Source organism: Arachis duranensis, chromosome 4 (genome assembly GCF_000817695.3).
Source record: "Arachis duranensis cultivar V14167 chromosome 4, aradu.V14167.gnm2.J7QH, whole genome shotgun sequence".
In the NCBI taxonomy this organism is placed as follows: domain Eukaryota; kingdom Viridiplantae; phylum Streptophyta; class Magnoliopsida; order Fabales; family Fabaceae; genus Arachis; species Arachis duranensis.
The window spans coordinates 2,291,666-2,315,332 of NC_029775.3; the positions used below are offsets into that span (position 1 = coordinate 2,291,666).

Genomic DNA, 23,667 nt, shown 5'->3' on the forward strand with positions numbered 1-23,667 from the left:
ACAAAAATTTTTTTAAAGATTTTTTTTATCTAAAAATGATATTTTTTTATCAAAATATTTTTTAAAAAATAAAATTAAATGATAAACGAATTAATTCATTTAATCCATTAGACTGATCATAAATAGTTCAACCTAAAAAATTATGACTTGCAAATAAAAAGAAATTAAACGGACCAGCCCATTTAACTAACGAGATTTACGGGCCGGGCTAGCCCGTTTAACAGCCCATTCTTTCAAGTTTCGATCGGTTTAGCCACTTTACCGCTGGCCTGTTTCTTTCTTCTCCGCTCCTAACTCCTAAGTTCTAAATATAATACATTCCATCACCGATTACGAGCAGTGGTGTGCTGCTACTACCTTCTCTTTGACTAAAGACTCAACATGGCAACGGCATCGCACGCTCAAGCTGTCAAGTCTCTTAACAAATCCCCCGGCCGCCGCCGCTTCGTCGTAAGCTTCTCCTCTTCCGAAATCGAACCAGCCTTCACACTTCCCTCTGAATTAACTTTTATCTTTGTGCTTAAGCTTAGTCCCGGTTCTGCTTAAACCCTAAACCCTTGCCTACTTTTACTGAGTTTTATTTATTTATTTATTTTTAATTTTTAAAAATATTCGTTATTATTGATGAAAGCTGTTTTATTCGGTTGGGTTGAAAGTTTGTTCTTACGTGCTGCTAATTTGTGTGAATTGCTTGCTTGACACTTTTTGTTTTTATTTTATATTTCATTTACTGGGTTATTGAATTGTGCAGTTTAAATCCTTTTCTGAGAGAGTAGATGAGATTGATATCAACGTCTATCGGAGTCTTGAGAAGGTTAAAGCTGAGCCGTCTGAGGGTTCCTCATTTTTCAGAGACTGTCTTATAGAATGGAGGGTATGGTTTTGGTTATTATGATACATTTAAGTTGCTGCGATTGCTATTTTCTTGCCTTTATGTATGAAAGGTTTCCATGTCCATTAGGCCTTCGCTATTGAAGAAATCCTACCTTGCTAACTACTATGTTTAACTAATTTATCTCGAGTAGTCGACAGTGGTCTTGCTCTTGTTAGACGGAGTTGCATAATAGCTTGAATAAGTTGTTTTTGTTATAGAGTAGAAATTGATTGATCTTTCGTGCACTAAAGATAAAATAATGTGGACCTTAGCTATCGTTAGTGCATGGTGCTTCTATAATGTTTTGCATGGGATTTAGTGTTTTTTGCAGCTTCATTGTGTCACATGTTTTTTGGACCTTGATTGTTGTTAAGCTGTAGTGATCACTTTATTTTCGGTGGGTGCTTTATCCTGTAACACTGTTTTTCATACAAAAATTTATGACGATATATGGAAAAATATGCATTTCACTTATGCTTGGTTGTTCTTCAGTTGTTGATTCTCTCTCTTTCTATTTTTGTGCATTCGGGATTTGTGCGTAAATATACATTTATTAAGAGAGCAAAGAAAGACTGCGTGTGAAACATGTTATTTAATCTTTTTGGTGACATGTCAATTAAGCTTCGTAGTATTTTAAGATAATTGCATAATCTGTGAAAAGAAAGTGTGAGAGGAAGGCATGGTGAGATGAAGCTTATCAGGTGGTGGGAGACATGGCATGGCTAATGTGTTGGCTGCAGAGTTATTTGGGGAAGGGTAAAAGTGGGGCGTTGAAGCAAGTGGTATAGGAGATTCAAACAAATTTTCTTGCATAATGGGAGAGGAAGCATTGAAAAGTATAGTCTAAAAAATTCAGTTTTGGCTCATATGTTGTATTATGATTGGTGTGGGTTTCTTTGGAGTAGACTTGAGAAGAACATGCGGGGTCTTGTATATTTTTGTGTCATACAATTTGAAAGATTAGAAGTAGGAGATATTGAATGATATTGTGGAACGTAAGGAATGGATAATCATGGTAGAAGAGTGTGATTTTCAGATATATCATAGGACATGGCATGGATACTTGCCTATTGATGGTTATTGCTGGAGGGAGGCTGTGGCGTTCAAGGTTTTATGTGAAGCATTACATGTTTGGTGATAAGTAGAATGCAATGCGACATCAAGTGAGAAGGGGCTGGAATCCGTGTGTACTGGGTTTTGTTTTGATTAGGGATAGTTATTATATTAGTAGTTAAAGGGTATGGATGTTGACAGTGATATGGGAGGTTGTATTCATATTTCTTTTGGTTCTTTATGTTCTCCTGGGAGTTTTTTGACTGTTATGATCTAGTTCCCTTCCATGGAATGTGCCCCTTTTGTGTTTGGACACACTCTTTTCTTATTTAAAAATAAAACATCTGTAATTATTCATCTCCTTGGAGATTTGAAATGAAGGGAGAAGAGAGTTTTGCTTCCTCTATATTTTCCTTCTAATCCAGAAAAATAGAAAAAAAATTTTCGAGTGGCCTTTTACTTGATCTTTGCCATGTGCTGATTGGTATTTATTATTTGCTGCGTTGTTGAAACACAGGAGTTAAACACTGCCGAGGATTTCATCTCATTGTATGAAGAGATTCTACCTTGTACACAATCATTGGCCTTGGTTCTCTTGCACAAGGAATCCTTAATCTCAAAACTTCTTTCTAGGTTGCACTTGAAAGCAAGGCTATCTGTTGAGCCTATTCTCAGGTATGCAGGCATTGCTTGGATTGCTTATCTTTTTGCATGGTGTGTTGCACATTAAATTGTGAAAAAAAAAAACATAATCTTATTTTGTTAAAAAATATTGATGTTGGTAGTAATTTTCTATTTGATGATGTTGAAAAAAAAAAAGGATTTTTTATCAGGATAGTTAGACTTTCCTTAGGAGGGTGGTAAGGAGTAGCATGGAGTGGGTTGGTCAAAGTCAAGTAATAAAGTAAACCATTTGAATTTGTTGAAGTCTGTCTTTATTTGTCAAAGTTTGGTTTCAGTTTATTTATCAAGATTCTATTACAGCTTATATCCACATTCTAGAGGATCTAGATTAGCTTGAGTGAAGGAAAAATAACAAAACGATATGTTGGGTGTGGGTTCAATTAGTCAGTGTTTACATCTATATATATTTAGATATGCTCTTCTATTAAGCATCAACTCATTTGGGTACATGTTTTATGTTTTGTTGAATTCTGATTTGTACATAATAATTATGATCATAAGTTATTAATTATTTTAACAAAGTAGCTTTGGACTTGGTTAAGGGTGAGTTTTTTCCTTTAGGTTGTGTTTGGTAGGTGTATCAGGATAGAAATACAAGGACAGGAGATAGAGACAAGACATAATAGTTGAGTCTCTATCCTCTTCCCACTGTCCCCAGTTTTTGGTTGGAAAGAAAATAATGCAAATTCTGTCTTAGGTAGAGATGTTTTCCTATTTCTATATTTGTCTCCTTCTCCAGCATGTTTGTGTCTACAAGTTTTTGTATTTATGTTATGGGACAATTACTAAACAGGTCTTTTGTGTTGGTTTTGCTATTCGATTACTATTTGAAGCTGTTGACATAATTCTCAATCCTTTCTTCCATACCCTTAAAACCTCAATGCTCTCTTCTGCAGGTTAATTGCAGCTTTATCCAGAGATATTCTGGAAGAATTTGTTCCGTAAGCTTCTGCTTGCTTTGACTTGGTGTTTTAGATATTCTGGTCTTCTTATGCCTTAAACTTTTAGATATCGTGTTTATGTTTTTGTTTATTTCATGTATCAACTCTGTACATGGCCTTATTTGAAGGTTTCCCTATTATAAATATGCATTTTAAGGAAAATTCTCACTTGGCTTACTTATGGATTTCCATGTCGGTTTGGTTAGGATGTTGCCAAGAATTGTTGATTCTTTGGTATCTCTTCTCAAAAGTGGGGGAGATAGGGAGCCAGATCTCATTGAGCAGGTACAAGCTTGTCTTGTCAGTGATATTCCTATAAGGAAAATATTGTTTTCCATTTGCATTTGGTGATTTCTCATTTCCCAACATAAATGTGAAATATGAAACTTTATTTCTTCATTCTTATGCAGATCTTCACATCATGGTCATATATTATGATGTATCTTCAGAAATATTTAATTCACAACACCACTGAGGTGCTCAAGTGAGTTTCTGGATTACCTTGTTATCTTCAGAAATATTTAATTCAGAAATATTTGCTGTTTTAGTAGTTTCCTTGTTATCTATATGAAGTTTAACTATGCTGCAGTTGCCTGAAATACTCCTGAATGTATATGCCTTTACCTTCATATCTTTCTAAATTTCCTCATTAGACTTTCATCACTAATGAAAGTATATACTTTTCCCAATGAGCAGTGTTTGATGACATGGAAAGCATGTTGAGGTGAAATGCCAAAAAAATTGTAATTTATAAAGATAAAAGTAAGAATTTAACGTAATTTTGGTCATAGTGAAGTAACAAAAGTATAATGTACTTTAGAACAGACATGTTGTGATTTGCTGGTAGTTTGTTTAGATGAGTACTTGATGTTACCTGGTCAAACATATTTCCACCTTGCCTCAGCCCCTTTGACAATACTACATCACTTGGGCTGAGTGTTTAGTTACGACAGAAAACTGTATCTGGAAATATGGGGAAGATTCATAATTTTTTAGTAAGCAAACTGTAGTATATTGTTGATTACAAAAGGTTGAGAAACGGGTAGTTGATCATATTTTGTATTAGCCAACATGGCACAAGTTTAAATGTGAATGCCTATGCAGTATGCGTTTAATTTTTCAAATGGTAGTATTCTAAACTTTGGGGTTGCTTTTCTTGACTATGATATATCAAGGGTCACAAAAGATTTGAGGTATTATCCAAAGGAATATGTCCAACAATTTATGGCTGAAGCAATGTCGTTTGTCCTGAGAAATGCCCCGGAGGAGCAGCTTAAACGAGGTGCTGATGTCATTCATTGTTTTCATTTACTGATCTCTCTGTCCCCTCCCTCCTTTTCTTTAACTGTGCATTTATTTATTTCTTTTGTTGGTTATGAAACTCTCCAATACTTTTTGGTGACATAGGAATTGGAAGAATCATTGCTGAAGCAGTGAAGGATCCATCTGCCTGCAGTGAATCAGCTGTTGGAGAATTGCTTTATAATATAATGAAAGGTTACTCTTCAAGGTTCCATTCGAAAGCAGAGCGAGTTATACAGTTATTGACTAGCAAAGCAATTTTTTCTATTGGTGATAAAGCCATTAGAAAAAGGGCAAATTTTGTTACTGATGATAAAGCTAACCAAGGCAAGCTTGTCTCTACTTAAATCCTCCTGCATATGTACGATAGAATAATATTTGGTTTGATTACACTAGCGGTTCCAAATAGTTTTACTCAATTTTCAAATAACTCCATATAGTTCAAAAATTTGTAATCGTGTTTCAAACTAAAATTTTGTAATTAAGTCCTTAGAGTTAATCACAGTTACAAAAAGGTTTCATTTAACATATTATACTGATAAATACATATTTTATGGTGCATCTGTTCAAGGTGTGGTACCATTTTCTTATCTAAAAGGTTCAGATTATGATGGTGGACAGACTTGACAATTTGTACTCACCTTTTCCCTATTCTCTTTTTTACCCTCAACCCACTTCATTGGTGTGCTTGGCTATCTCTTCCCTCCTGCACTACCTTCTGTGATGGCACTCGGTGTCTAGCATCATCTAGGAGTGTCATGTGTTTGATGTTTAATTTTTCAGTTCAAAATATTTAGGATTACTTTTACAGAAGTATGATACTATTTAGATTATAAGTGGCAACCAGAGTGGAGGTTTATTCCTAGGCATGTTTCTGCAAAATTCTTAGTACTTTGGTCTGCAGTACTAAATGTGTTAAAACGTCATGTTAAGATGCTTATTTTGTTCATAAAAGGTAAGGAATGTAAATAATATTAATATTTATATTAGTATTAATACTATGGTTGTTTGACTGAAACACAGCATTTTGATGTTCTAGACTCCAGCATGATTATTGTATAATAATTGTATTAAATAGATGCTCCTACTCTTGATTTTGTGGTGTTAGCAAGGTAGACTCTGACTAAACTTGTGATTGATTTCTAATGTTCCAAATAACATTATTTTTTTCTCTCTCTCTATTTCAGAGTCCAGGTGTACCGTTTTGGAAATTGTAAAATCCGCTTTTAATAAATTATGTGACAGGATGGAGGCCAAAGAGCTGAGTTTGGTATGGGATTTCTTATATAAGGAAATAAGTGAATGTGTTAGTAGTGGAGATGTCAAGCATTTAAGACGCATTTTATCAGTTCTAGTTTCCGCTGTGAAGATGCAAAATGGGCAAAAGGTGTCTGGTGAGTTACAACGCTATATGTAATCTAATTTTCATTTTGCTCTGTTTGACTAAGGTAGGTAATTGACAAGGAAAATAAACTACAGTTGCCTGTTATGAAACTGATCACATTCTTATTTCCTTTTTGTTCTTAAATCTTTATTCCTTGATTTCTTTATAAGCTTATTTATATGACTTTTTATTCAGTCTTAAGATACCCCAAGGTCAAATCTATTCTTTCGTGTTTGTCCCCATAATTGGGTTCTAATTTTAACTGCACTTATGTTTGCCAGATTATAAGCTGTTGGCATCTAATTGCGATAAAAGCGAGTGGGTGATTGGGTTGAGTTCTAGTGCCATCACCTGGATTGAGATTATTGTTCCTTATCTTCTTCAATTCTTCCTTCATTGAAATTATGTGTTGTATTGAAATAATTTTTGAAATGAGTTCAGTTGATTTAGATTATCCCCTTTTTTTAAGTCCTTTAATTTTTCAAATAATGTATTGTATTGAAATTAGTTTTTATACTTTTAATATTGATCTCAGGATACTGTGCAATTTCTTTCCATGGAAAAAGTTAATTGAGTTGTCCATGTCCTCCTTTCTTTTCCCCCTTCTAATTGTAACTGCACTTACATCTGTCAGATTATAAGCCTATGCTTGAACTTGTTCGGCTGCTTGTGAGAACCTTTATCGCACCAGATGGATTTGTTGAGTCACAAGAAGACCTACATTTGGTGGTTAATGAGATTTTGGAATTAATGTTGGTCATTCTCAGTGGGCTCTGTAGTTACAACCCATCAACGATATCAGAGTGCGCGTTACAGTGGGATCCAATTTTTAAATCAAGAAGCTCACGGTAATGACTGTAGTGATGCATTTGCATTACTTGCATGTTTTAAAACCTTCTTGTTCTTGACATGTTAGAGTTTTGGTTCCAGTTTGACGGACTTTATCAGACAACTGCTACAAAAGGAACTTTGTGCACTTGCTTTTGGAAGTAATGTTATAAGGTAATGTTTTTGTGTGTTCATGTGCATGCACGTTAGCCTGTCTCTCTGTCTCTCTGTTTCTCTTTCTATGCATAAAAAGGTTGTAGTTTAGTACTTCCCAACTTCTATATTTGACTTATCTCATGATTTTTTAGAGCAATAAATGATCTAATGGAGAGTTCAGAAGAAGAGGCGATACACCTGTTACAGTACTTCTGCGAGAAAATGCAATTAAGTACACAGAAGTTGGACTTTCTGGATGTAACAGGCGTAGAAGCATTAGCTAGTTTATCCAACCGTTTGCAAGGGGCTATCAGTAACTGGATTGATAAAATAAATGATATTTCATGTACCGGTGTATCAGAAAATAATAAAATTGATGAAAAAGGAATGGCACGGATATGGGGGATTGTGAGCTGCTATTCTCATATGTCTATTGTTGAGACCAATCCATCCTTGTTGCTGAATCTCATGGATGCTATAGATCAGCTTCTGACGGTTAAAGCTGGTATTGCTTCATTCCTTGTGCAAAATGTGGCTTTTTCTAATGGGAATCCTATTTGAACTGACCAAGTTTATACCAAAGCTGATTTTTCATTGCCCCTATTTCTATGGTGTTCACTACCATGAATACTCTTGTTTTGAGAAAAATGTTTAGTGCTTGGGTTATGCTAGGATACCTGTATTCATTAATGCTATGTCATTTCTTATATTTTTCTGTACCTTCTGTTTCTAATCTGCAGACTATATTCATTCAACTAGAAAAGCCTGGGAAAGCATTATAGGTTCTTCCCTGAGTTCTTATAGCAGGCTGTATAGCTACAGCAGGATTGTAACTGATGAAACTGGAAGGTTTTTAACTCTTGCAAAACAATACAAGTCATCTTCACAAGTCTTGTTGGGTGTTGCTGATTATTTGGACAACAAGTATGGGTATGTGGATGTGTTTTAGTAATAACTCTTGTTTTCCATTCTTAATCGAATTGAGTCAATAATTTTACAAATAGTTAGAGTTTTGTACTTGTATAACACTCCACTTGTATGTTGTAGCCCTCTGGAAGACAATGGGTCTATTATGTGTCATTCAGAACTTGAAAAAGGGATTACAAGGGCAGTGACAGAGTTCGCTGATAATTTACACGATCCATGCAAGGAGATTCGCATTTCAACTCTTAGAATACTTTGTCGTTACAAAGTTGGTTGTGAGACTTCATCAGGAGATCAGCCTCCTGAGAAGAAAAGGAAAACTGAAGTTTCTCCGATTTCAAAAGTAAATTGCACAGGATATAATGTATGTATCTTTTATGTTTGCTGGCATCATCGTATTTTAACTTGAGATTTAATATGAGTGCTTATTTTGGTGAAATCACAGGCTCTTGTGTTGCTCCTGTCGATTGAAAAAACTCCTATTTCAATATCTACAAGCAGAAGCATTCAGCAATTGATCTCCAAGATACAGATGGACCTATCTGCTGGAAGGATTCCACAATTATATGTTCTTCTTGTTTTGAATGGATTGTTAGGCATCTTGAATAATCGATTTAGCGACCTTTGGGATCCTATATTAGAATGTATTGCTGTATTGATTAGCAAACATTTTTCACTGGTATGGGATAACTTCATTGGTTATCTGGAAAAGTGCCAATTAAAACTACGTACCACTTTCAACTTGCATGATGGTGTCAATGGTGCATTACTTGATCAACCAACGTGTAAGTTTGTTGATTCTCATCGGATCTTAGGTTCATTCTTCCTCTCATGCTTATCTTTTTGCATGTAGTGTCCTAGATGATAGGACTGGCATGATAATTGGTTGGGGAATCTGGCTATTTAATATATGCTGTGAAAATAGAACGGTCTTGGTTGGTTTGTATGCATTTAAAGTAGTTGGTAAATAGGTATTTTTATATGTTCTATAAACATTTTCACTAAAATGTTCAAATCCTGGTAAGCAAAATATTTTTGTAATTCCCATTCTGCTGGTTTGTAATCAACTTTCATTTTTTTTTCAGGTCTACTTGATTGTTTTGATTTATTTGTCAATCTTGCGTATGATAGTACGCCGACTGTAGCAATATTATCACTCTTGCTAAAAGCTTTACAGAAAATTCCAAGTGTTGTTGAACCTCGCTCCCGGCAATTCATTCCTTTATTTTTGAAGTTTTTGGGATACGAGACTCATGATCTTGAAAGGTGAAGTCTACTGGATTTTGTCTCCTTGTAGGATAGGAGTCATAGTTAAAACTTCATGAACTTGAAGTGTTAAATTATCTGTTTGATAATTAATTTCCTTTGTAAAACTAAGTGCAGTGTAGGGCAGTTTGAGTCATGTGCTTGCAAAGGCAAAGAGTGGAAGACCATTTTGAAAGAATGGTTAAACTTGTTCAAGCTGATGAAAAATCCCAAGTCATTCTACTCAGGTCAATTTCTTAAGGAGGTCCTGCAGAACAGGTCAGTTGTACATCTCTGCATTATTATTTGTTAATGGCTGTTCCCTATTTCAAAGTTGAAATACGATTTTATTTTATTTTTTTTGGGTGTTTTGGCAGGCTTCTTGAAGAAAGTGATCCTGAGATACAAATGAGAGTTCTGGATTGCCTGTTGATCTGGAAAGATGATTACCTTTTGCCATATGATGGACATCTGAGGAACTTGATCAATTCCAAAAATTTAAGGGAGGAACTAACAGCATGGAGTCTATCGAGAGAATCAGGCTTCATTGAGGAATGTCACCGTGCTTATCTTGTGCCATTAGTTATTCGTCTTCTAATGCCAAAAGTACGAAAGCTTAAAGGACTTGCATCTCGAAAGGTATATGCAACTTATGCTTCTTGAGGATTTTGCCTGTTAACATATATTTTTGTCAGTTTCTTCTCATTTGTTTTACTCTTATGATCTGAAATGCCTTCTGTAGAAAGCAAGCATTTGTCATCGGAAAGCTATTCTAAGCTTCTTGGCTGGACTAGATGTCAATGAGCTGCCACTTTTCTTTGCATTACTGGTAAAGCCATTGCAAATAGTGAAGAAAAATGATGGGATTGTGAACTTGTTTTGGACCTTATCTGGAGGCTCCATTAGTGAATTTCAAGCGTTATCTTTGTTACAATATTTCACTTTGGAAAATATGGTAACTCTACCCTGGAAAAAGAAATATGGTTTTTTGCATGTCATTGAAGACATTGTTGGGGTTTTTGATGAAATGCATATTAGCCCTTTTCTTGATCTATTAGTGGGGTGTGTTGTTCGAGTATTGGAGAGCTGTACTTCAAGTCTTGACAAAGCAAAAGAACCAAACAGGCTTCCTTTAGATCAAAGAAAGTCTGGCATCAATGTCGATTCCCTTCATAAGGACACTGGGCTTCCTACAGATCAAAGCAATTCTGGGACCATTGCTGATCCCCTTCTAGAGGATGGTGGGCTTTCACTAGATAGTGTTGATTTTGGGACCAATATCAAATCCATTCAAGAGGACAGTGATCCAGAAAATCAAATTGTGGTAATATTCTGTTTATGCTGAATTTAAAGTTTTATATGTACGAACTACCTGTATGAGCTTGACGAAGAAATTCATGTTTAAGAACAGGTGCCCGTACAAGTGATGATAAGCACTGAGATGTGTGTTTCTGTAAAAGACAAACTATGCCCAAAAATAGTAAACTGCTTGAGTTGTATTTAGCACTGTGATAAGCAAGAGGAGTTTCTTACATTAGCTTATTATTCTTGCCACAAAGGAAATACCCAGCCCATAATAGTGGGATAATTAACCTTCCCAACTAATCTTCAGTATCTCTCATATTCTAATATGGCTCTTTCTTATGTGGTAATTGTTTAGTTTGTCTCCATATGACTATCGACTCACCTATCCATCCAGCATATACTAGTTTCTTTAGAATATATCCCATTTGTATCTTCTTTTGTGACATACCACTCCCATAGCTAGAAAAAAGCAACCTAGGAAAATAGAACTTACCCATGTCCTCTATTCAGAAAATCTTCACACGATCAATATTATGGTAACTGTATCCTCAACATAGACCATTATATCACATAGTAGCTTGGAGAAGTATGACGGTGTTAACATTCCAAAACTTTTGGACAAAATGGTCCTTGCTAAACCAAGCCCCAATGGATTGTTTTAGTCTGAAAGGGAGACACATATCCCTTAACAAGACTTGCTTTAAATCAATAAAATTTTCCATTTGTGACATTCAACTGTTGTTTTCTTGGTAGATGGGGGAGTTAACTCCCTGTTGCCACGGTGTTCTCCAATCTGTATGTTATCAATCATGGCTTACCTCCATCTTAGACGAGCAATCACCTCATGAATTGTGAATCTAAGCACAAGAATTTTGGATTGCCCGAGTGAATTCTACTCACGATTGTAATATTTATATGTACAAAATAATGAATACATCTTATGTTTACTAGAAAATAATAATGAATTAGACAAGTTTCTGTGACTTCTAAGTGTTGATGCTTACCATCCATCATATACTATAACTTTTTCTATTTCCAACTATACATGGATTTGCTTTCACATATTGCTCGTTTTTATTGTTTCTTATTGTCTTGTTGTTGTTTCATGGTAACTTAAAGTGGATTGACTGTTTCTCCCGTGATCCATGCTGTCTGTTTTATTTATTACTCTATTTTTCAATTTGTTTGTGCAGAGTGGAAATACTTTGAAGCAACTCAAGGATATGAGATCTCTGTGCCTGAAAATTGTTTCTGTTGTCCTCAATAAATATGAAGATCATGAATTTAGTTCTGATTTGTGGGACCGATTCTTCTCTGCAGTAAAATCACTGATTGCTAAATTCAAACAGGAGACTGCTACTAGTGAGAAACCAAGTTCACTGTTGTCTTGCTTTGTGGCCATGAGTGGAAACAATAAACTGGTAGCACTATTACGCACAAGGGAGAGTCTTGTACCTGATATATTTTCAATTATCTCTCTCAAATCAGCTTCTGAAGCTGTACTATATAGTGTTATGAACTTTGTTGACAACTTGTTAAGCCTTGACAATCAATTGGATGATGAAGACAATCCTGCTCGGAGAGTTTTGCTTTCACATATTAAAGCACTTATAGACAGCATGTGGTGTTTATTTGGAAGTGATCGTTCAGTCAAGAGGTATTAGCTCATTTTACAACTGTGCTTGGATAATGATGTTTGTTCTTTAATGTTGACACTTTCCGTAATTTGAATTTCTGTTATTGCTTAGCTTATCTTTGGCTTAAACTGGGAAATAGTTATGGTAGAACATGATTTTTTCTTTCATGTGAAAACTAGCTATTTATACTTTGACAAACAATTCTTTGAAGTACTGCTGAATATTAGCTCAGTCAAATGAAATGAAAAGTTAAGATGTAGTAAATACTTACATTATTGGGCTAACTGCGGTCTTAGCAATTTTTGTTTATTCATTTTTTAATTTTGGGGTATTTCTGAAAGGACATGATAATCTTATAAAGTAATATGGAACAAAAATCTGCTTTTATGTATAGAATTACTTGGGGGAACAGGGATATATGCAGTTAACATTTTGCTTTTGTATGTTTGAATTTTTCCTTGATCAGAAAGCTGATCAGATCTCCTGGGGAGACAGTGATGAGAATTTTCAAATTCTTACCCAAGTATATCAAGGAGTCAGAGTTGGCAAAGAAATTTGTGGAAATATTGCTTTTGTTTATAGGAAAGAAAACTGCAAGTTCTGGTGAGACAACCACATATATCTCTAGTTGCTGTCATGCTGTGCTCTTCCTTTTTAATTGCAGATAGTTTAGTTCACATCCATTGCTCTGTGTTTCTTTTTTATTTTTATTTTTTTTATCCATAGATTTATGTCTTGAAGTTTTGCAAATCATTCAAAATATTGCCCCGATATTGGGAGATGGAAGTACCGCTAAAATTCTAAGTGCGCTTTCTCCTTTATATATTTTGGCTGAGCTGGATATGCGTTTGAGAATCTGTGATGTTCTTGACGCCCTTGCAGCATCAGATGCATCTGTACTCTCAGTGGTAATTTTGATCTTTAGTCCCTGTTCATAGCCATTTGTATTGTTTGCTGTCAGCTCTTTGATATGATATTGTGATTTTGTTGGGATGCAGGCAAAGATACTTCGCCAGCTGAATACAACATCAACTCTGGGTTGGCTTGATCATGATGCCATTTTGGATGCTTACAGGATAATCGATAATGATTTCTTTGCAAGTGTTCAAGTTGAACATGCATTACTTGTTCTATCCCACTGTGTGCATGACATGTCGTCAGAGGAAACAACTTTTATGTATAGTGCCTATAGTTCATTGCTATCATTTGTTGAATTTTTTGGTCTAATCCTTAGCAAAGAAGGAAACAGTGAACAATTGTCAATGATGAAGAACATTGATGGTTGTTGGACAAAATCATGTGTCCAGCGTGTAACACAGAAATTTCTGTTAAAGCACATGACAGAAGCAATGGATGGATCACTTTCTGTTAGAAAGGTATTGGGTTGCTGGACTTGTGTGTATTTCAAGACATATCAAGTTAGGCATGTATGCGCATTGATCTTGACTTATATCATGTCCCCTCCTTAACTTGTCTGCCTACATATATAAGATTTCTTTCCTTAACTCATGCATTGATGGATGATTAGAAGAGTAAACCATCATTATATAGATATTAACTGAAATTACCAATAAGTAATTTCTTAAATCCTCTACTCTTTAACACTGGTTGATCTGGTTTCAGGGATGGCTGAAATTGTTGCATCAAATGGTATTAAAGCTTCCAGAAGTGTCAAACCTGAAATCACTTACTGTCCTGTGCCACGAGAGTGATGAAGTCAATTTTTTTGAGGATATAACTGACCCGGTGGTAAGTTTCTGTTCAACCTAAGATCTATTCAACATATGGGATATTAGGTGCAGTTACATGATTCATGTCATGGGCCTAACTATTACCTACTGTCATGTACCTATCTGAAGCTTGCACAAGTTGTTCACCTAATAGTGTTTGTGAGAGAGAGCAAACAGTAGAAGAGTCTTTACGTGCGTTATTTAGGAGATTCTATCCTAGCTGGCAGTAGCTCTAACTACCAAACAGATCAGCTTAACTGTTTCTAATTCTTCTGGACGCTTGTAGACTTTTACTCAGCTGATTCTATTACTGCTGCTATATATTTGGTTCTGTAACTATTTGTAATAACCGAGTTGCAAGTCAATAATGGAAAACTGATTGTGTCCGAATCTACTATTAGTTTCCTAGGTTTCATTTAATTGAACAGATATGAAGCTTTTGTATTCTAAATGTTACATGATTAATGTCTGCCAGCTGTTATTTCCTGATGCAACAACTTGCTGCTGCCGTTCCATGATGTAGTCAGAAACACTACTATATTGCCCTGTATTCAACAATTAGTCTGTAAATTTTTGTGGGATCATTCAGTAGCTTGTAGAATTTACATTTCACGTAATTCCATGTGGTACTGCAGATCCGTAAGAGAGTGAAGGCATTGTCATTGTTTAGGAAGGTCATCAGCACAAACAAATTATCAGAGGTGATAACTATATCCTTTCAACTGGAAGTATCTTTTATCCATCTTAGTTGCTGGTGTATAATTTTATTTTTGTTAACTTGCAGTTCATTATTGAGAGGGTTTTTATGCGACTCTACTTCAACATGATGTTAGATGAGAAAGAAGGAAAGGCAGAGCATATGAAAAATGCATGCATAGAGACTGTTGCTTCTGTAGCAAGTCAGATGGAATGGAAGTCATACTATACATTGTTGATCAAATGTTTTCAGGGAACATCTAGTAGTCCAGACAAGCAAAAATTCTACATACGCCTGATTTGCTGTATTTTGGACAAATTTCACTTTTCCGAACTTTCCTACACTAAAGAACCTAAGGAATCTTTGGGTGGTGTTTCTGAGCTTGCAGTAGCTGACACTGTTTCTTCTGATAACAGCAACTGTGGCACTTCTGGTGTGAACCCAGATATCCAAACTAGTCTTCATAAAGTTGTCTTCCCCAAGATACAAAAACTGCTAGATTCTGACTCTGAAAGGGTTAATGTAAATATCAGTCTTGCAGCTCTAAAACTGGTTAGGTTACTTCCAGGCGATGTCATGGACACGTATCTTCCCACCATTTTGCACCGAGTCTGTAACTTCTTAAAGAATCATTTAGAAAGTATCAGGAACGAAGCTAGGTCTGCACTGACTGCATGTTTGAAAGAACTTGGATTGGAATACTTGCAATTTATTATCAAGGTTTTGCAAGGTACCTTAAAACGGGGATATGAACTTCATGTCTTGGGATACACACTTAATTATATTTTGTCCAAGTGTCTTTCTGGTCCAGTCAATGGAAAGATTGATTACTGCTTGAAGGATCTTCTTTCTGTTATAGAGAATGACATTCTCGGAGATGTTGCTGAGCAAAAGGAGGTGGAAAAGATAGCTGCTAAAATGAAAGAAACAAGGAGGAAGAAGTCATTTGAAAGCTTGAAACTGGTTGCACAAAACGTTACATTCAAAACCTGTGCATTGAAGCTCCTTGCACCTGTGACAACTCATTTGCAGAAGCATGTTACTCCCAATGTAAAAACAAAATTGGAAAATATGTTGCTTCATATAGCTGCTGGTATTGAAAGCAACCCATCAGTAGATCAGACTGATCTATTTGTCTTTCTTTATAGCATTATTGATGATGGGTTTAAAGATGAGAGTGGTTGGCATGAGAACAAATTGATGAAATTGGAAGATAAGGATAAGCCTAAAAATGCTAAAAGAATCTCTACAGGCCGGGTAGTTGCTGGTGGCTTATTGGGTTCACACCTCATTACAGTATTTGGTCTCAGAATATTGCATAAACGTCTAAAGGGTATGAGACAGGATATGAAAAGTGAAAATACGTTATCCTTATTAGATCCTTTTGTTAAACTATTAACTGATAGCTTAAGCTCAAAGTACGAGGATATCTTGTCTTCTTCCCTTGGATGCCTTACTATACTAGTGAAACTGCCTTTACCATCTCTTCAAAAACAAGCCGAGAGAGTAAAGGCTGCTCTTTTTGATATTGCGCAGAATTCAGTGAGCTCTAGTAGTCCTTTAATGCAATCATCCTTAACTTTGCTGACTGCGCTTTTGCGGAACACCAAAATTTCTCTTACAACAGATCAAATACATCTATTAGTTAAGCTGCCTATATTTGTTGATCTTGAAAGAAATCCATCTTTGGTGGCCCTTTCACTTCTAAAGGGTATTGTCAGCCGCAAGCTGGTTGTACCTGAGATATATGACCTTGTTACTAGGGTTGCTGAATTGATGGTGACAAGTCAAATGGAATCAATTCGCAAAAAATGCAGTAAAATCTTGTTGCAATTTTTGCTTGATTATCGGCTCTCAGAAAAGCGTTTGCAGCAACATCTAGACTTCTTGCTCTCAAATTTGAGGCAAGTATTCTGGACTATTCTGTATCTCGTATGTGCTAAGTATGATTTAGGCTCATTGGTGTTCTAACTGTTACAGGTACGAGCATTCAACTGGACGGGAATCTGTTCTTGAGATGATTCACGCTATTATTGTCAAATTTCCAACAAGTGTTTTGGATGAGCAGTCACAGACATTGTTTGTCCATTTGGTAGCTTGCTTGGCCAATGATAATGATAATATTGTTCGCTCAATGAGTGGAGCTGCCATAAAGAAGCTTATTGGTTCTGTTAGTCCAAATTTGCTGAATTCTATGCTTGAGTATGCTCTTGCTTGGTACTTGGGTGGCAAGCAACAACTATGGGGCGCTGCCGCACAGGTGATGTACTCTAAAATTTCTTGGTAATTATGTTGTGATGTGTGAACTTTATTGTAGGTCACAATTGTAATATATCATGATAATTTGAGTTCTATAATATCACTCCTTGGGTTATCTATTAACTTTTGTAGTACTAGTTGGAATTAGTATGTCGATTGCATGAGGCATTTGAATTATCTTGGAAACTGTGAATGCAAGGGTTTAACCTAGAAAATGCTCTTCATTAGGTAAGTGAAATGACACCTCAGGTTTTACCACATTAAGGGAATGGCAGTGGAATATTTTATGGTGCATTTATTAACCTCAGTTTCACATCCTCTATGTTATTTAGAGGCTTAGATGAAGTTAGTCATTCAGTACTTAGCACTTTAGTGGGAAAACTTAAGAGTAAACTTTTCTTATTATGAGATGCTTCTGGTTCTTTTTACTGTAGATGGTATTATCCTGGAGGTAAGGAAACAGAGAAAATTCATTGCGCACATGCTTGCTTTTGGTTTCCCACATAGGGCACAGAGGTTTAGCATCAAAATATGGTGCCAAGAGCCAACTTGGTGTATTGTTAATCTCTCTGGTCTTTCAGAGTGGTGAATTGTGAGGTGAAACTGTCTTTCCGGCCTTGTTGACCTGTCAAATAATGCGGTAGGAATGCCATTAAGGTTATGTTCCCATCGAACTTCTGTAATCTAGAGCATGAATTGAAATCTGGCTTTGTGAAGTTGGAATCTAATTTGATTACCAAACTTGCACATTGCCTTTGGACAAGCTTCTACCAATGTGATAATCCTGTTCTAAATAATGGAGTCACTGTTGTTTTATTTTGTCATGGGATGTAATTCAGAATTTTTTGTATTTATCCAATTATTATAAGATATGATTAGTTATTTTGGGAAATTACTATTAAGCAATTATAAGTTCATAACTGTAAGAGGTGTGTCCACATAATGATATAAATTGTAAAGGCTCTGTACAGTTCTGGTTAAAGAAACACAAGTTATTCGGTATTCACCATATTAGTCTCTTCTTTCAAGTGGAATCTTTCTCTGCTGAGTTGTTAAGGAAAAAGAAGAATGAGTTGCGTACTTTTCAAGAGAAATCAGTTATCACCAATCTATTTGTTGTTTCATATGTCCAAATTTATTCTCTTTAACTAAGTTATTCCAGCATAGCACATTTTCGTTTTCCTGTTTGCTTCATTTGTATTGAAATTTGAAATTGTTGTCATAGGTTTTGGGGCTGCTGATTGAGGCAGTAAACAAAGGATTCCGTAAACATATAAATTGTATTTTGCCAGTGACTCATCGAATCTTGCAGTCCACCATACTTGCAGTCACGGAAGGGCAAGTGGGCTTTTCAGATGAATCTACTGTTCCCTTTTGGAAGCAGGCATACTATTCTCTTGTTATGTTAGAGAAGATGATTCATCAGTTCCATGATATATGCTTCTCAAAGGATCTTGAGGTAAACTTCTTTGTACTTTCCTTTCTATATTTATATATTCAGACTTAAGATGACATTTATATGTGTTGCTTATGGCTTGTTTCTCTACGGAATTTGTGTGTGTGTCTGTGATTGTGAGGTGATAGATAGTGGTTGACTGCATGAAATAAATAATGGGTACTTTCTATGCTTAAATGTACGAGAGTTTCGGCTTTTGGTTTGGAAAACCTGGTTGGGGCTAATATGTCAAAGTCTGGATGGTAAGAGATATGGGTTTCTATAACATCTAACGTTGAACCAGCCATTTTATGTCTCTACTTTAACAGAATATGTCAATGTGTTCTTTTTTTTTGCTGTTATCTGATTTATTATTTTCATTTATTTTGGGGTTTTGGGCACAAGTTATGAAGAAAAAAATATGGCTCAATATTTTAAGAAATTTCATTTTATAGTTTGATTTGGTTTGTTTGATAATTATTGGAAAGGAGCAACACTAGAGGTGTTCTGGACTTGAAGGAAAATCGAGTGTGTTACTTTGTGTGTTAAAAGATCAGCCCTTGTAATATCTTAAGTTGCCAGGGGTTGTATTTGACACCTACACACGTGAACATTTGACTTAATTGTGGACATTGTATTGATCTATTTTACTGTGTTGTAAACATGCTTTTTTATTTTAATTTTGGACAATTGAATTGCATGCTTTTGATACCGCTTTTCCATAATATTTTTACTATCTTGAAATAGCATACTTTAAAGTCCAAGTGGTTTTGCTGTGTTCTTTGGCTGCATAGAATCAAAATAAATGTTGCCGGCCATTCGTTGTCCTTTCTACAAGCATTACCACTGAAGAATTAAAATTTTTCCATTTTAGTTTCCCCCTTTCAAATTTCGTTAACAAGCACACTGACAAACTTTTTTCTTCTGCGCATATTAAGGATACATGGGAAGCAATTTGTGAGTTGCTTTTGCACCCACATTCATGGATACGTAGTAGATCAGGTCGCCTCATAGCGTTATACTTTGCTCGTGTAAATGCTAGCAAAGAGAACAATCAAAGCTCCTTAAGACACTATTATCTTACAAGTCCAAGTAGACTATTTTTAGTAGCTACTTCCCTTTGTTGCCAACTCAAAATGCCACTCTTAAATGATGCTGACAGTAACCTGATGACCCAGAATATTGTGTTTGCTATTTGCGGTGTCCATTCTTTAATGGATGCGCATATAGATCCCCCTGCATTCTGGTCTACTCTTGAGCAACATGAGAAGGACCGGTTCCTTAAAGCTTTTGACTTGCTTAATTCAAGAAAAGGAAGGTTCTTCATGTACTCGACTTCAACCTCTCTTGTCCGTACAGATAACAATCTTCCAAAAGTTGATAGCACCCAAAATGTACTTGTCTCACTATTGCTTCGGAAAATGGGGAAAATCGCCCTTCAAATGGATGCTATTCAGGTTGGTATGCAAACTCTAGATCCGCATTCTCTATCTTGATAAATGTGTTCATCACTGATATTGTTTTGCTTGTTTAATGTAGATGCGAATAGTCTTCGATAGTTATGGAAATATCATGTCACGGATTACGCAGGATGACTGCATGCGCTATGGGCATGAGGTCCTGTTACCTCTTTATAAAGTTTGTGAAGGCTATGCTGGAAAAGAAGTTGATGGTTAGTCTTCTTATTTCTTAACTAGGGGTTGTAGGCAAATTTAACTTTGTTAACTCAAATCTCAAGGGGCAAGTCTTGTTAACTTTGAACCCTCGAAAACATTTTAATGGATTTCGACTGTGTATGTTAGCAAGACTTACTCTTGGAGTAAGTGAATCCCCACCCTGGAAGATTGGAAGTAGTGTTCCTGAGGTTTTCTTGTTTTCTTCTTGCATGGGATCTTTTCTGGCAACTTACCGAGTTTGGTTCTTTCCTTCCAGATGATCTGAAGAAGTTGGCAGAAGAGACCTCTAGGAAAGTGGAGAATATTTTGGGTACTCAAAGCTTCGTTCAAATTTACAACCTTATCAGGAAGAACCTTCAGTTGAAAAGGAATAAGAGGAAACAGGAGGAAAAGCTCATGGCTGTTGTTAATCCGATGCGAAATGCCAAACGGAAGATGAGAATAGCTGCGAAGCAACGTGCCAACAAGAAGAGAAAGATCATGACATTTAAAATGGGGAGATGGATGCACTAATTGATGGTGATGTTGGACGGAGGAGAAAATTTCAACACATGGATTCACTAACCCTTCATAATGTTTTATTTAAATTAAATTTTAGATGATGTACAAATTAGGCATGTCTCACCGGTGAAGGCTTTTTTCTTTTAATATATTTAAACTAGAGTGAGTCCACAAAGAAGTAAATTAATTATATTATATAGTCACCAAAAAAATTAATTATATTATATAGTGTATTATAGTGATATATTATTTAAAGATTGGTTAGATATGATGGAAACTAATGTTAAAATTGAATTGTTTTATATTAAATATTTTGCAGAATATTTATTTGATAATTTGTATATAATTTTATATAATTATTCAACTAAAATGTAATATAAATTAAAAAATATTTTATTATTTTAAACATTTGAATTAATTTTGTTTATATTCTGTTTCAACACTAAGGTTCAGGTCTAAATATGATAAAAAAAAGATCAAATCCATAAATTGGCCTCTCCGCATAACTGACCTCCTCCAAGAGGTCGAAACCGACACAGACTTCACTCCAAGGAAGTCGGGATCGAAGGTTAGCTGATAGATAATACTTATTCAAATAAGTAATTGTCATTAAATTCTCTCAACCCATTTTCAGGAGTCATATCTCAACTTTCCTAAGATAAAGGGACGGTTATCCTCTTTAAAAGGTGAAACTACTCCAACGGTGGTTATTGGTTCACTACTATAAATACACTGACACCCTTTAGGTATCTCTAAATTCCAATACTCTCTAAACCTGCTTAGCCCCTTGTTGACTTAGGCATCGGAGTGTCTTTGCAGGTACCACCCTCCATTTCTTCATACACACAAGTCGGACGGATGCTCTCTGACGCAAACCTAATTGGAGACTTCCTCCTTCAGACGATTGGGCCAACCCAATAAATCCAACCCACTAATCTCCGGTTACTCATCGTAACAAATTTATTTTTAAAAAAGGTATAGGCTTTTAATATTAGAATTGTACAAAATTTTATCTTTATTTGTTTCTATTTTTATATTTGTTTTAGTTGTCCTATTTTGTTTTCTCATACAGTATTTTTGGGTTGCAAATACAATAACAACAACAACAACAAAGCCTTGTCCCACTAAGTGGGGTTGGCTACATGAATCAAACGACGCCATTGTGCTTTGTCATGTATCATGTCTACAGAGAGACCGTTTACATGTAGATCTCGTTTGACCACCTCATGGATGGTCTTCTTAGGTCTTCCTCTGCCTTTCGCCCTTTGTCCATCTTCCATCTCATCCACCCTCCTGACTGGATGTTCTATCGGTCTTCTTCTCACATGTTCAAACCACCTGAGATGCGATTCAACCATCTTTTCCACAATGGGTGCTACTCCAACTCTCTCCCTTATATCTTCATTTCTTATTTTATTCAATCGCGTATGACCACTCATCCATCTCAACATTTTCGTCTCTGCCACACTCAGCTTATGTTCGTTCTCCCCTTTAGCCGTCCAACACTCCGTACCATACAGCATAGCCGGTCTTATAGCAATGCGATAGAATTTACCTTTAAGTTTTAGAGGCACTTTTTTGTCGCATATAAAATCAGATGCACTCCGCCATTTTGACCAACCTGCTTGGATCCTATGATTTACATCCTGTTCAATCTCTCCATTATCATGTATGCTGCACCCAAGATACTTACAACTTTTAACTTTTCGTAGGATGTTTTCTCCAATCTTCACCTCTATGTTTTTGGGTTGCAAATAATTAAAGAAAAATAATTAAAAAAATAAATGAGAATGAAAAATATTAAAAATATAAATTAGTTTTATAATCATAATATATTCGAATATATTTAGTAAGGAGATGTGTTAAATTTGAACTTGTTTGGATTTAGAAAAATAAATAAAAATGTAAATATAAAATTATAAAAGACATATACGATGGAGTTACAACTAGTATGAAGATTCAAGGTGGTGTGATAAAGGAATTTTCTATTAGAATAGAATTATATCAAGAATCATCCTTAAGTGCATATCTTTTCACATTAGTCTTGGAAGTATTCACAGAATATATCCAAGAGCCTGTGTCATGGTGCATGCTTTTTGTCGATGATATCGTCCTATAAGAGAGTTAAGGGAAGACCTAAATAAGAAGTCAGATTTATGGAGAGAAGATCTAGAAGTGTATGGTTTGCGCATAAACTGTAGTAAGACGAAATATATAGAATATAAGTTTGGCCACCGAACAGAAAACCCTAATACATTGGAGAAAACATTCTACGAAAAGTTAAAAGTTTTAAATATCTTGGGTGCATCATCCAGGATAATGGAGAGATTAAACAGGATGTAAATCATAGGATTCAAGCAGGTTGGTCAAAATGGTGGAGTGCGTCTAGTTTTATATGTGACAAAAAAGTGCCTTTAAAACTTAAAGGTAAATTCTATCGTACTACTATCATTGGTTGAACTGGTAGAACCGTTCTTATATAAATATAAAATATAAAATAGTCAAAAACTTAAAATTAAAATTTAAAATACAATCTTCACTAATATTTTTTTAAGTTTCAACAAATTATAACTTGATATAATTCGATTATTATTAAATAAGTATATAAAATTCTAGTATTTTTTCATAATAAAAATTTTTTAATTTTATTTTTATATTAAAGTAACTATTTTTTATTTCAATAACTAACTAATTAGTTTATATTTATTATATGAGTAAAGGGATTTAACTAACATATTCCCTAAAGACACATGATAAACTTACCACTAATAAAAAATTTTAAATATTTTCATTTAATGAATGTAAAACAAATGCATTGAAAACTTAAACTTTTTATATTTTCAATAAAAAAATTTTTAATTTGTAAAATTAACATGTGTCTTGGACACATGATATATAAATCCTATAATAATTAGCATATAAAATATTAAGGAAGAACATATTAACATAGTTTAGTGATAAGGGGAGTATACAATAACAAAGAGGACCTAAATTCAAATCATATCTTCATCCATTTTGAAATTTTCTCTCAAATGG

The 23,667-nt window shown here is 35.1% G+C and overlaps 1 protein-coding gene across 2 annotated transcripts; it reads left to right on the forward strand.

Moving 5' to 3' along the window:
• Positions 1-301: 301 nt before the first annotated feature.
• Positions 302-20,886, forward strand: LOC107482793 (uncharacterized). Of its 2 annotated transcripts, none has more exons than XM_016103378.3 (31): positions 302-450; positions 752-874; positions 2,445-2,602; positions 3,508-3,552; positions 3,759-3,837; positions 3,963-4,036; positions 4,728-4,834; positions 4,960-5,181; positions 6,042-6,248; positions 6,873-7,086; positions 7,169-7,240; positions 7,375-7,727; positions 7,963-8,152; positions 8,270-8,510; positions 8,592-8,931; positions 9,232-9,412; positions 9,530-9,670; positions 9,769-10,030; positions 10,134-10,715; positions 11,890-12,353; positions 12,800-12,936; positions 13,060-13,241; positions 13,332-13,709; positions 13,957-14,082; positions 14,699-14,764; positions 14,848-16,664; positions 16,741-17,020; positions 18,245-18,478; positions 19,393-19,911; positions 19,994-20,126; positions 20,387-20,886. In XM_016103378.3, the coding sequence occupies exons 1-31, from the start codon at positions 382-384 to the stop codon at positions 20,641-20,643; spliced, it is 8,253 nt and encodes a 2,750-aa protein (XP_015958864.1). In that variant the 5' UTR covers positions 302-381; the 3' UTR covers positions 20,644-20,886. The 2 variants fall into 2 exon arrangements, with proteins under 2 accessions (XP_015958864.1, XP_015958865.1); XM_016103379.3 differs by having other exon boundaries at positions 8,270-8,489.
• Positions 20,887-23,667: the final 2,781 nt, after the last annotated feature.

What these genes read in the sequence shown, in the direction of transcription:
- LOC107482793 (XM_016103378.3), top strand. Translation starts at nt 382, where the DNA reads ATGGCAACGGCATCGCACGCTCAAGCTGTCAAGTCTCTTAACAAATCC. An exon ending in GAGACTCATGATCTTGAAAG is followed by an intron (nt 9,413 to 9,529) that starts GTGAAGTCTACT and finishes AACTAAGTGCAG; the next exon opens with TGTAGGGCAGTTTGAGTCAT. An exon ending in GATCACTTTCTGTTAGAAAG is followed by an intron (nt 13,710 to 13,956) that starts GTATTGGGTTGC and finishes ATCTGGTTTCAG; the next exon opens with GGATGGCTGAAATTGTTGCA.